The 11,512-nt window shown below is 46.1% G+C and overlaps 3 protein-coding genes across 3 annotated transcripts; 1 reads left to right on the top strand and 2 right to left on the bottom strand.

Annotated features, from left to right (window-relative positions):
• Positions 1-503: 503 nt before the first annotated feature.
• Positions 504-1,416, bottom strand: LOC147985714 (uncharacterized). Its single transcript, XM_087544226.1, has 5 exons — positions 1,330-1,416; positions 1,134-1,204; positions 897-960; positions 701-753; positions 504-546 (listed from the first exon to the last, which is right to left on the bottom strand). Exons 1-5 carry the CDS (start codon positions 1,414-1,416, stop codon positions 504-506), a joined length of 318 nt encoding a protein of 105 aa, XP_087400352.1.
• A 1,437-nt stretch (positions 1,417-2,853) lies between these two features.
• LOC147985715 (cytochrome P450 77A1-like) lies at positions 2,854-3,958 on the top strand. Its single transcript, XM_087544225.1, has one exon. The coding sequence runs from the start codon at positions 3,221-3,223 to the stop codon at positions 3,866-3,868; it is 648 nt and encodes a 215-aa protein (XP_087400351.1). The 5' UTR covers positions 2,854-3,220; the 3' UTR covers positions 3,869-3,958.
• A 133-nt stretch (positions 3,959-4,091) lies between these two features.
• Positions 4,092-9,615, bottom strand: LOC125527643 (ruBisCO large subunit-binding protein subunit beta, chloroplastic). The gene is made up of 14 exons (XM_048692153.2): positions 9,451-9,615; positions 9,259-9,384; positions 8,985-9,122; positions 7,492-7,587; positions 7,159-7,401; positions 6,820-7,054; positions 6,583-6,752; positions 6,349-6,426; positions 6,165-6,236; positions 5,973-6,077; positions 5,046-5,138; positions 4,836-4,928; positions 4,563-4,713; positions 4,092-4,462 (listed from the first exon to the last, which is right to left on the bottom strand). Exons 1-14 carry the CDS (start codon positions 9,598-9,600, stop codon positions 4,443-4,445), a joined length of 1,770 nt encoding a protein of 589 aa, XP_048548110.2. The 5' UTR covers positions 9,601-9,615; the 3' UTR covers positions 4,092-4,442.
• Positions 9,616-11,512: the final 1,897 nt, after the last annotated feature.

Here is an 11,512-nt window from a genome sequence, read left to right on the forward strand (position 1 = left end):
GCCCTTACTTTCAACTCTGAGGTTGGTACTTTGATGCAATTCCTGAGAAACTAAAAGACGGAAATACCGTAAAAAGCTGCTCAAAGAAGCTTATGCCGTAGTTTATACAGACAACCATATCGATCTGATGAAAAAATAGGATTCGATAAATCTAGAATATCTTGCTTCATCGATAATCAAATTAAAGTTCAAATGGCACAAGAGATTGTTGAGGCCCCATTTGCCAATGCAACCTGAAAGGCAGAAAAGATGAATTAGGAGGAAACATAAATCAAATTTAACTGTCTAAAGTTTAAGAAGGTGTGATGTGATTACCAAACAAACTATAAATCAGTACCAAAAATAAACTAAGCCCTAGTTGATTGTCGTTTTCACGAAATAACATAAAAGTTGCAGTGATCATACCATTGAGTAATAAGCAAACATATCAAACATGTTGACACAAGGTTTCCATTCATAAACCACAAATTGATTCTCTCCCCCGCACCTTTCTTCCTGGGCAATCATCGGATGTCACATCCACCATTGAAAACCACACTGCGAACCATGAAACTACTGTACATAAATTATGACAGATGGAGTAAATTATTGCTTTGAAAGACAGCTTTCAGGCAAAGGAATTAGCAGCCAAATGAAGTCGTTAGTTACTACATCAATGGACCAAACGCCTTCAAGCTATGAGCCTTCTTTACCTCAATTTTGTTTCTTCCCACAAAAGCAAATGGCACGGACAAGGACATTACATCCATCTCCCTGTTGCATTGTCACAAATGTACAGTCAGTTTAATGTAAGCAGAAAGCTAATTACGGAACATCAGTGGACTATTCCATAAATGAATTCTCAACCTACTATCAATGCAACTGCTACAGGAAGCAAGGAAAGAAATGAGCGATACACTAATTTCAACATCACAAGGAGTTGCATGAGAAACCAATCTCCAGAAGCTTGTCTTACCAATCCTGCAGAATAACCATCATTTGGAACCTGTCGGAAGAGAATGCATCACTACTATTCTGCAGAAAAGAAACCAGTATTAAACTCCATTCAAATTTATTTTTTCTGAACTCTCTCCATTTTTGAGTTCCACAAAAGACATTTCATCAATGCAGAAATACCAGGTGTCTACCACCACCTGTCATTATAGATTGGGTAGTCTCCTCTGATTTGCCTAGTAATGTAGAACCACCATATTTTCCTGAGTTTCTGCAGCATACAAAACTTAGTTTTGATGCATATAAAATATTGTATGGACTATGAAGGTCATTGATGCAAGCTATACAAGTTAACTGTTTCTTTTAGGAGAAAATTGAGCACAACTAAGCACTTACTTTTCTTATCAAATGACTTTTTTTAGGACCGTTTGCAGACATGTATTGCCTGTTGGATTGGGAGATTGATGCATATAACATGTCCATTGGTTGGCCCTGATCGGACAGGATTCGGCCATGCCACACACCTACCTGAATCGACACTATTGCAGGCTTGGACTGTCAAGTGATCGGCAAGGAGTCGCGCAGGCCTGCTACAGCTTGCTTGACACAGTCGATGCTGCCTGTCTTCGGTTGCCACTCCTCGTGGTGACTCCCTATACCTCCAGATCTAATGGCAACGCCTACTGCCACCGTTATCAGGGCCTTCGAGGCGCTCCATGAGCTCATTCCACTCGGGCTAGGGATGTAGTAGCTCCAACCCGCTTAACTCAATTTTATCATCATTTCAAAAAAAAACGAAATAACCTAAATTATTAGTACTCATGCACACAGAGCAAATTTTGTTGCACAATATAGTGTAGGAAATTAAAGACAAACACTTGTTAGAGTGTGACAGATGCCGAGTCAGAATGACCCCGCAAAGTTAGAAATTAATCGTATAGACCGCTGATAGTAAATTGGTTATGTGGTCTTGCAAAGTGGAGGAAAATAATTTCCTACTGATAGGTTATCTGATTGACAAAAACGATGAGAGATATAGGCACAATCCAGCCAGCGACTGGGAGATGAACTGCACATATACAATACTCCCTCCTTCCATCTATATATGACCTAATGCGTTTTTTGAGGCTAACTTTGACCAAATATTAGAGCTATAATATATGACATGCAACTTACATAAAGCACACCGTTAAATTCGTGTGTGAAAGGAGCTTTCAATGATATAATTTTCACATTGTGCATGTCATGTACTATTAATCTTGTCAATAGTCAAAGGCGGTCTTAAAAAATGTATTAGGCCCTATATAGATGGAAGAAGGGAGTAAATCAAAACAGTGGAAGGTCCCTGAAAACAGTGGAGTGGCAAGAGAGGGATTAGAACCACGACCGTGAACTTGGAGTTGGCGACGGAGCAAAACCAGGAGATCCTCCTCTGCCTCGTTGCACCGGCAGGCGGCGGCGGTGGCCTCGATGACGGCCGAGGTGCGCCACCTGCAAGGACTTCGCGCCGCCGCGCCGGATCGCTCCGTCTCCCGTGCCCGTCCACCATCGCCCGACTCCGGCAAGCTCCTACCTAAGTCGATGCGCCGCCCCTCCTTACTCCCTCCTTCTCTCCCTCATTTCCCTTCCTTCCTGCCCAGGAGCCGCAGACTCCATGTATCCGCCAGGGAATCCGCGCTCCGGCCATCCTCGTCGTCACTGGTGACCACACCTCGCCGCCGGCCTCTGGATCCGCCTCCCCGGCCCCTGCCTCGCATGGATCCGCCCCCTGCAAGCTCCAACCGCCGCGCCGCCCCCAGCCGCTTGAGCCGCCACCCCGTCCCGATTTAAAAAGGATCACGGGTTGAATACTCTAAACCACAGGGTGTTTTGTGCAAAAACGAATCGTTTTTCCATATCCACTAACAAAGGGACTGCGGGTTGATTTCTCTAAAACAGAGGGTCTTTTATGCAAAACAGCCGGCGACATACCACCAGAAGCAATCGCTGGTTTATTAGTAGGTAAAGAGGTAAAGATAAAGATTTTACTTCTTGGCTGTTGTTCCTTTGTGCAAAGGCTAGCGTTTTGCTGTTTTTTCAGCTTTGTCAGGTCAGTTTGTACGTGGCTTGTACTATGATCCTTATGATATAAATGAGACATGTATTATCGCGAAAAAAAAAAGCTGAGCTCTTCCTCCCTCTCATCGCAGCACGGCGGCGTCCGGCGTCCGTACGTCGACTCACTCATCGATGTCCGCGTCCCCAGTGACGACACGGGCGGTATGGACATCCTCTTAGAGACGACGAGATGGTGAGCCTTGTGTCAGAGTTCCTCGGCGGGGGCGCGGATACGATCGTGGCCATCATCGAATGGACGCTCGCTCACCTCGTCATCCAGCCAGAGGTCCAAGGCAAGCTGCGTCGCGAGGTTGACGCCGTGGACACGGTCTCCGTCGACAAGAGCCTCCGCAAGATGCCGTACCTGCACGCGGTCGTGCTGGAGAGCCTCCGGATGCACCCATCGGTGCCGTTCGTCCCACGCCGAGTCCGCGCCGAGGACGCTACGTTGCTGGGCGAAACCACCGTGCCGACCGGCGACTTCAACGTGCGGTTTGTTGTGGGGGACATCGGGAGAGACAGGAAGACATGGACGGATCCCGACGAGTTCCAGCCTGAGCGGTTCCTGGCCGGAGGCGAGGCGGAGGGCGTTGGGCCATCGGCAGGTCCCAAGGAGATGAAGATGATGCCGTTTGGTGCGGGGCATAGGTTCTGCCCGGGCATGGGTCTGGCCATGGTGAACATCAAGTGCTTCTTGGCAACGCTCGTGCGTGAGTTCGAGTGGGCGCCGCCGGCGGAGGGCGGCGGCGGGGTCGACATGAATGACCCCAACGTGTTCTTCAAGGTGATGAAGACGCCACTTTCCACCCGTGTTACACGACGCACCCGTTCCGTGTAGAGTATCAGCTGCACATGTGTGTCCTCGATGGCTCATCAGCTAACCTACTTTCAGTTGGCCAGCTAGCTTCTCGATCATGAGATGTGCCAGTGTCATGTTCCTTCTAGCTAGCGGCACGTGCAAAGATACCATATGTCCAATCCCCCAAGGCTCCACTATCCCCCGCACAGGCACACGAAATTAATTAGTACTGTATCTGTGTTCCTGCCTTCGGGCATCATGCTTCTCCAAAGGAAAAGATTGATTAGTTTCATCAGCAAAATGATGGGATGCTATTTGCTCGCATAAACTTGTCAGTGTGCACTACATTGAACCGCAGCTGTAGTGTGAATGCCTGTACGAACTTCCCGGAGAGCCCCCATGGGCGCTCTGGTTGGCATCTTTTGAGTTCTTCTCTGCCGAGGAAAACGTTGCACACACGGCCTGAGGAGGACCCTCGCTCTCCTCTCCTTAAGAGCAATGTTTAATCGGAAGTGGTAGTAAATCTTTCTTCCAGCTCATATCTTGACAGACTTGCCCACAAAATTATTCATCCCACGCACATTTGTGGTGGCTCCAAACAAGAGCGTGAATGCTACACTCGAATACCTGAAACTGAAAGCATCGGACCAAGGTAAGCACCATATTGAAAAGAACGATATTGAAGAGAAGATGCATCTTTCTATATGATGATGAAGGTGCAAATATAGTTTACCTGATGCAGGCATTGGGGGAATCAGGTTCCTAGGGGGCATTGGGGGCCTTACGCGAATCGGTTTGCTTTCTTGCGCCTCCACGATCACTACGTCGGAGGTGAGAAAAGACTTGGCAACAACAGCAGAATGCTCTATGCAACACCTCACAACCTGACATATTTGTGCAGGGCAGACGAATTGCAGAGTTAGTGATGCCAGTCAGCGTTATTAATTGGTTTAGTTCGAGAGACATAGGATTATTTTAACCATCCTTCTATCATTGTTTCACTAACCTTTGATGGGTCCAATATTCCAGAAGCCATCAAGTCCTCATAGCAGCCGTTGGCAGCATTGTAGCCATAACTTGCATTGTCATTTGCCAGCACCTTCAACAGCAGCAGTCAAATGCATGTTAGCCAGAATTTATCCTCGGGTAGGGAATAGTTTACCAGACAAATGTGCATGTAACTGAACCAAAAGAGCTGCTGCTCGCTATTGATAACCTTTTCGATGACGAACTTGCCACTCATCCCGGCATTGTTAGCTATTAGTGTGCTAGGGTAGCTCAGAGCATGTTTGAAGATGTCAGCACCAATCTGAACAAGCAATGAAAGGAGTTATGGCTCAAGACAGAAAAAACAGTGCATTTATCAGTGTGGTAAATGGCCATCCAAACTATATATGTATTGCTGCAGTATCCATGGATCAAGAAATCGTTATTTTCGATAAAGCACAAGCACCTTGACTACTACAAAAGCATAGTTGCACCAGTAGGCCCGGATTGTGGTGAACTCGAGTTGAGCCTGTGGATTGCAGTATATGTTTTATTCTTGAATATATGATGAATTATAGATATAAGGAGCCAGAGTGAAATAAATTAATGGATTTTTTATGTGCATCATTCATTCTGTTTTTATAAGGGCCAATATATTAATATCAAGATGACACCAAGTACACCCGGTCTCTGCAGCAACATAACGTGAGGAGCTAGTCGAGACATCGAGGTTGCACAAAGCCAAATCATCCACTGCTTTGGTGGACAATGAAATCCATGTGTAGTACGGCATTTTGGAATACTGATTGTCTTATTGTGAGTTGTTGGCAGTTTCTTGTTTTTTTCTTGTGCACTGCAGTCCTTCTGTATAAACATTTTATGTTTGTCAAATGGTAATTGTGCAATGAAATCGGGATGACGTAGCCCTCTCATATGCCTGGTTTGTTCTCAGATTTAATATAGATCAAGATTTAGGTTTTTGGTCTCCAGAAATTAGCAAGATGGCTATTATAAACTTTTAGTAATGTGTGTTCATTAGATCATCTACTCGGTATACTATAGTCCTTCAGATAATTTCTACAGTGGTAATTAGGGCCACATGCTCATTATTTCCCTAGTTGCATTTTGCACCGTAAATGAAACCATTGTATTTTACCTTCTGCTCTAAATTATCCAATGATTCCTTGATCATGTCAATCTTCTGGGATAATCTTAGTAGGCTGCATCCACCACCAACTACAACACCTTCCTCAATAGCTGCCTGAAATATCCAAGATGTGGTTACGAGATAGGAAAATTGTACTTCACAGAACATCGCATAATAAGATTGTAGATTGGTTAGTGGTACCATGGTTGCATTAAGGGCATCTTCAATTCTCAGTTTCTTATCTTTCAGCTCAATGACTGTTTGAGCACCAACCTGCAATTAACTTGACGCCAGATTATTAGAATCATGCAGTCCAAACAGCACAAAAGGCTAGTTACACAAAGTTTTGCTTAGTTAGCTAAAAATACTTGTGACACCTGATGACCTGAATGATTGCAATTGCACCAGATAACCTTGCAATCCTCTCACCCAGTATCTTTTTCTGGTACCTCTCCTTTGAGTTCTGAAAATTAGAAATGAAAAATATCACCGCATTAAGATGACCATATTCATAGGTCCATGGTAGCCACAGGAAGCTTTAACTGCAGTTTATCCAGTACGTACATATAAAACGTCACATGGACTATTCCATGTTTTGCATCAAACTATTGGGCTATACCTCAACTTGGCCTTTTATCTGAGCAACCCTTTTCTCAACTGCATGAAGGGTGCTTCCATCAGTAACAATTAGTGTTGAATCTTTCTTGACTATTACTTTAGAAGCAGAGCCTAAGAACTCTTTCCCTGCCTCTTCTAGTGTGTATCCCATGTCATCTCTCACTACTGTACCTGAAAACCAACAAGAGATGTTGATGACTGGAGTTGCATCAGTTGATTTCGTGACCCAGTTATGTACCTCCTGTTATGATTGCAATGTCTTCTAAGCATTGGGTTTTTTGTTCACCGAAAGAAGGAGCCTTAATTGCTGCCACTTTGATCATCCCTGATAGCTTGTTTCTCGTCAAAGTAGACAATGCTTCTTCTTCGACATCCTCAGCAATTATTAACAATGGAAAATCTTCTTTTACAGCACTAAAGCATACCCTTAAAAGTTCCCTTGGATCAGAAATTATCTTGTCAACCAACAGGATCTACAAAAGACAAAACATAACTCTTGAAATTATCCAGCAGAATGATGTGTGTGCATCTTCTGATGCAGTGGCCTGGGGAGACATGATGGAGATATCTGCACTACCTTACAGTCAGTGTACTCCGCGGACATATTTGCATGATTAGTCACAAAGAACGGTGAGAGGTAACCACGTTCAAACTGCATTCCTTCGACAACCTCCAAACTGTTTACAGTGCTTCTCCCGTTTTCAATCCTAACCATGCCTTCCCTCCCTACTCTTTTAAAAGCATCAGAAATCATGTTTCCGACAGCGTAGTCGTTTCCGGCGCTAACTGCAGCCACGTGTGCTATTTCATGATCTTCAATCTAGAAGGCATTAATTTACAAAATGTTATGATATCTTTGGTAGGAACATACAGAGGCATTCATAGTCATAGATTAACTGATAAACCATACCTCACGTGACATCAACTTGAGTTCAGAAACCAAAGCATCAGCAGTCCTCCCAATGCCACGCGCAATTTGAACCGGATTCATTCCAGCAGCAAGAACCTACTTTTTGAAAATATTCAGATGCAGGTTTAGGTTTCAGAATTGTTTGTGTCTGTCAATGTTCGAGAGGTGAGTTTCTGAACCATGGTCCACCCGAACCTATAGTGGGCGTCGTATGATATACTACTGTTTCACATGTGGATCTGCTCCCTCTTTGAATTCAAATTTTTTAGTTAGCCTTAACCTTCCCGAACCAGCGTTAATCATTGAACATACTAGTAGGCCTGCGTGAGCTCATTTTCTATTTTGAACGAGATGGGCTGGCACACGTACCTAAGAACTGTAGCACTTTTTTTTAAATAGCTCGTGAAAACCGAAGTTTTGTCCTGGCAATTTCTAATAAAATCTGAAACAGACTGAAGCCCTCCGGTATTTTAGTTCATACGAAGAGTAAATAACTTTGCAAGGATAACTAAAGTTGTAAATCTGTACTGACATACTGCAGCTCATGAAAATCGAAGTTTTATCCTGACAATTTCTAATAAAATTTGAAATAGACTGAAGCCCTCCGGTATTTTAATTCATATGAAGAATAAAGAATTTTGCAAGAATAACTAAAGTTGTAAATCTGTACTGACATACTGCAGCTCGTGAAAATCGAAGTTTTGTCTGAATTTTTTTAATAAAATCTGAAAAGACGGGAGCCCTCTGGTATTTAAATTAAATTCATACGAAGAAGAAAGAATTTTGCAAGGATAAGTAAAGTTGTTCACGTATAATGTGTTGCCTAGTCTCTTCCATCAGATCGGTCTTTTGGTTGCATTGGCTAGAGCATGCACTTCTACAGTTGTAAATCTGCACTGACACACTGCAGGTAGTCTTTTATATCCATAAGACTTTACAGAATGATTTGAAATGCTAGGTTAAGTCTTACAGCCTAAAAAATGTTCAAAAAAATAAATATGTACTATTATAAACCTAAAAAAAATGTATGCCGCATCCGCAAATACGGTTGAGTTTTACAGCTTATAAAGAAAGCATGCGCCAAAATCATACTACAACTGGGAATAAACAACAAAAATAAAACAAGCAAGCTCCCTCGCCTACTAGGAATAAACAAGTATGAATAGTGATGGTGCATAGGAGACAACATTCACATAGTTCCAAGGAATATAGTATTTTATATTATACCTATGGTGCTAGCATCTACTAGTAGGTTTACTTAGCAACTATAGCCCACTTAATCTCCCTTTTAATGACTCCCGTCATAGTTTACCTTACCCGCTGTGCACACATCCGGGTAAACTGTGTCTAGAGGTGAGTGGCCCTGAGCATAAGTGCGGGTAGACCATGGTCTACCCAACATTTTCGGTCAATGTTCATTATACCAAAAACTTCTGATGACTTTCCAAACCAAGAAATATAGAGAACTACGGTGCAATTCTGTATCAGCATACCTTCATTCCTTCAGCAATGAGGCCTTGAGCAAGGATTATAGAAGTGGTACACCCATCGCCGGCAATATCGTTCGTCCTGGCGCCGGCCTGTCTGACCAATTTAACTCCTAGATTTTCCAGCGGGTCCTCCAACTCGACCTTGTACGATCCAGTAGAAAAAACAAATGAGTTTACTGAAAATTACAATCACTCCAAAAGATCGAAAATTACCCCAGCATTGCAGGAACATGTACTGAATCTGAAGAGCAGGCCGGCATGAGGTCAGTGGGAGTACCTCCTTGAGGACCGTCTCCCCATCGTTGACGATCTTGGGAGGGCCATACTTGTTGGCGAGCACCACATTCCTCCCCTTGGGACCCAGGGTCACCCCCACCAGCCGCGCCACCAGGTCCACACCAGCCTGCAAGAAGGTAAATTCAGAACGCAGCACGAGTTAATTCGACGACGAGGCAAGTTGCTGCGTTACCTGCAACTTCTTGGTGGCGGAGAGGTCGTGGTTGAAGTGCAGGTCCTTGTAGACGGGCATCGGCGGCGTCTTCTTGGGGGAGAAGGGCAGGGTGGGGGCCTTGCTGGAGAGGGAGGGGGGAGGGGACGGAGGGAGCGGCATCCTCGACATGCTGCCTTTCTGTGCAGAGGTGAGAGGTTGGAGGGGGTGAAGACAACGATAAGGCTGCTGTTGCTGGGAGAAAGGCCGTGGATACGCGGTTGCGTCGCGCCAAAAAGCGTCATTGAAAAAAATATCTACTTTGCCAGTCCCGTCGCGTCCCGGCGTCCCCGCCAAAAGGGCGACGGCGAGGACGTGGAGGCAGCAGTTGTTTGCGGCGGAGGAGCTGGGCGAAGCGAGGCCCCGGCAGTTGCTGGGCTTGGGCAAGGCTTTCTTCAGCCCGCGTGGGGAGAGACGGGTGGCTGCCATTGCGGGTAAATCCTAATCGGCGCTTTTCTTCTTTGGAAAAGGCAGTTATCCTGTCTTCGTTAAAAAGAAAAGGATCGCTTAGTTAATTAGAAAAAACCGAACGAAAATTAGATTGCCCAGTTAATTATGAAGAACCTGATCAAAACCATCACAACCGTTGAGCATCACACATAAAAAAATCCCACGCACACCACTCCAAAGAAGGCCTCGGCGAGACAACACACAGACGCCATCGTCATCACTCCTCTCCTAGGGGCGTCACCGCCATCCCCATCCCTACACTCTGAGCAAACGATTCCGACTTCGTCATAGGCGATCATCGACTCAACCCATACTGTAGCAGACGTGTGAAGCTTGCATGAAGATCTGCGCCAAAACTAAGCCACCTGCGACAGACAGCGCAGTTCAAACTCTGACGGGGAAATCTGAAGGACAAAATTAGGCACAGCTGGCGCAACTAAGACCGCTGAACGGGCCACCTGCAGCCAGTCATCGTATACCACAGGGCCCCGCCGTCGCAGCTTCGACTCCACAGCAACAAACAAACCGAGGCGATTTCGCGGACATGTCGGAGAAGAGTCGAGTACCGCAACCATTGCCATGTCGCCGACATCACTCCTACCATCATCGTTGCCACAAAAGCCTGGACGCCAGAACCACCGCAAACCACCAGTCCCACTTGCCGATGCCGAGCTCCGAGACGAAGCCCCCAAGAGGGAAAGCGACACACGAAGATGCCGCCATTGTCCGATCACAAGATTAAGGGTTTCCCTTGAAGAGACCAAGATGGCTGGATCCGTGCATGAGGGGTGCGGCAGCACAGCACTGATGCCTCCAGGAAGGTCAACGACGGCCACCACCACCACCATCGGTGGCCACGACACAAGGCCGAGACAGGGGCTCCCACACCACCTCGGCCACACATCATCCCGTACTGGCGCCGACAAGACCACCAACCGCCACCTCTCACGAACAAGCTCGCTGGTGAAGAAACTCAAAGTAGCCACCAAAGCCAACTGCACCTCGCGGAGACGACCAGCGAGATTTGTTCATGGCCGCCCAGGAACCAGTGCTACTAGACGCGACACCAGCCACCCCTCCCCCCAAGCACCATGCCGGTGGGGAGCATGGAGCGCCACCCAGGCCAAGAGCCACTTCGGTTCCCTGCCGCAGCCCTAGGCCACATGAACCAACACACAACACCATGTGCACGCCGGTAGCCCAAGACGACCTCTGCTGCACCTACAGCCTCCCGCATCGAACGATGCCGATTCGCCGGGCGCACCAAGCACTGCGCCTGCCTGCAGCACCCATCTCATGCCTGCGCGCTGAGCAGTCATCGCACGCCCATGTTGTGCCGCGTCAGATCTGCGATGCCCCCGCCACCACACGTCCGCCCCTTGCACGCACACCCTCCCTACGCGCACTCGCCCCCACTACGGCCTCTGATGGAAATATGCCCTAGAGGCAATAATAAAATGGTTATTATTATATTTTCTTAATCATGATAAAGGTTTATTATTCATGCTAGAATTGTATTGACCGGAAACTTAAATACATGTGTGGATACATAAACAAATACCGTGTCCCTAGTGAGTCTCTACTTTACTAGCTC

Source organism: Triticum urartu, chromosome 2A (genome assembly GCF_056163025.1).
Source record: "Triticum urartu cultivar PI428250 chromosome 2A, HENAU_Tu73, whole genome shotgun sequence".
Taxonomy (NCBI): domain Eukaryota; kingdom Viridiplantae; phylum Streptophyta; class Magnoliopsida; order Poales; family Poaceae; genus Triticum; species Triticum urartu.

Bases quoted from the DNA above. Each gene is read 5' to 3' on its own strand.
- LOC147985714 (XM_087544226.1), bottom strand. From the start codon at position 1,416: ATGGACATGTTATATGCATCAATCTCCCAATCCAACAGGCAATACATG. The intron at 1,205-1,329 runs GTAAGTGCTTAG...TGTATGCTGCAG, and splicing joins AAAGTCATTTGATAAGAAAA to AAACTCAGGAAAATATGGTG. The intron at 961-1,133 runs GTGGTGGTAGAC...GTTATTCTGCAG, and splicing joins TACCCAATCTATAATGACAG to GATTGGTAAGACAAGCTTCT.
- LOC147985715 (XM_087544225.1), top strand. From the start codon at position 3,221: ATGGTGAGCCTTGTGTCAGAGTTCCTCGGCGGGGGCGCGGATACGATC.
- LOC125527643 (XM_048692153.2), bottom strand. From the start codon at position 9,600: ATGTCGAGGATGCCGCTCCCTCCGTCCCCTCCCCCCTCCCTCTCCAGC. The intron at 9,123-9,258 runs GTACTCCCACTG...GGATCGTACAAG, and splicing joins GGGAGACGGTCCTCAAGGAG to GTCGAGTTGGAGGACCCGCT. The intron at 7,402-7,491 runs GTATGGTTTATC...AATGCCTTCTAG, and splicing joins TCAAGTTGATGTCACGTGAG to ATTGAAGATCATGAAATAGC.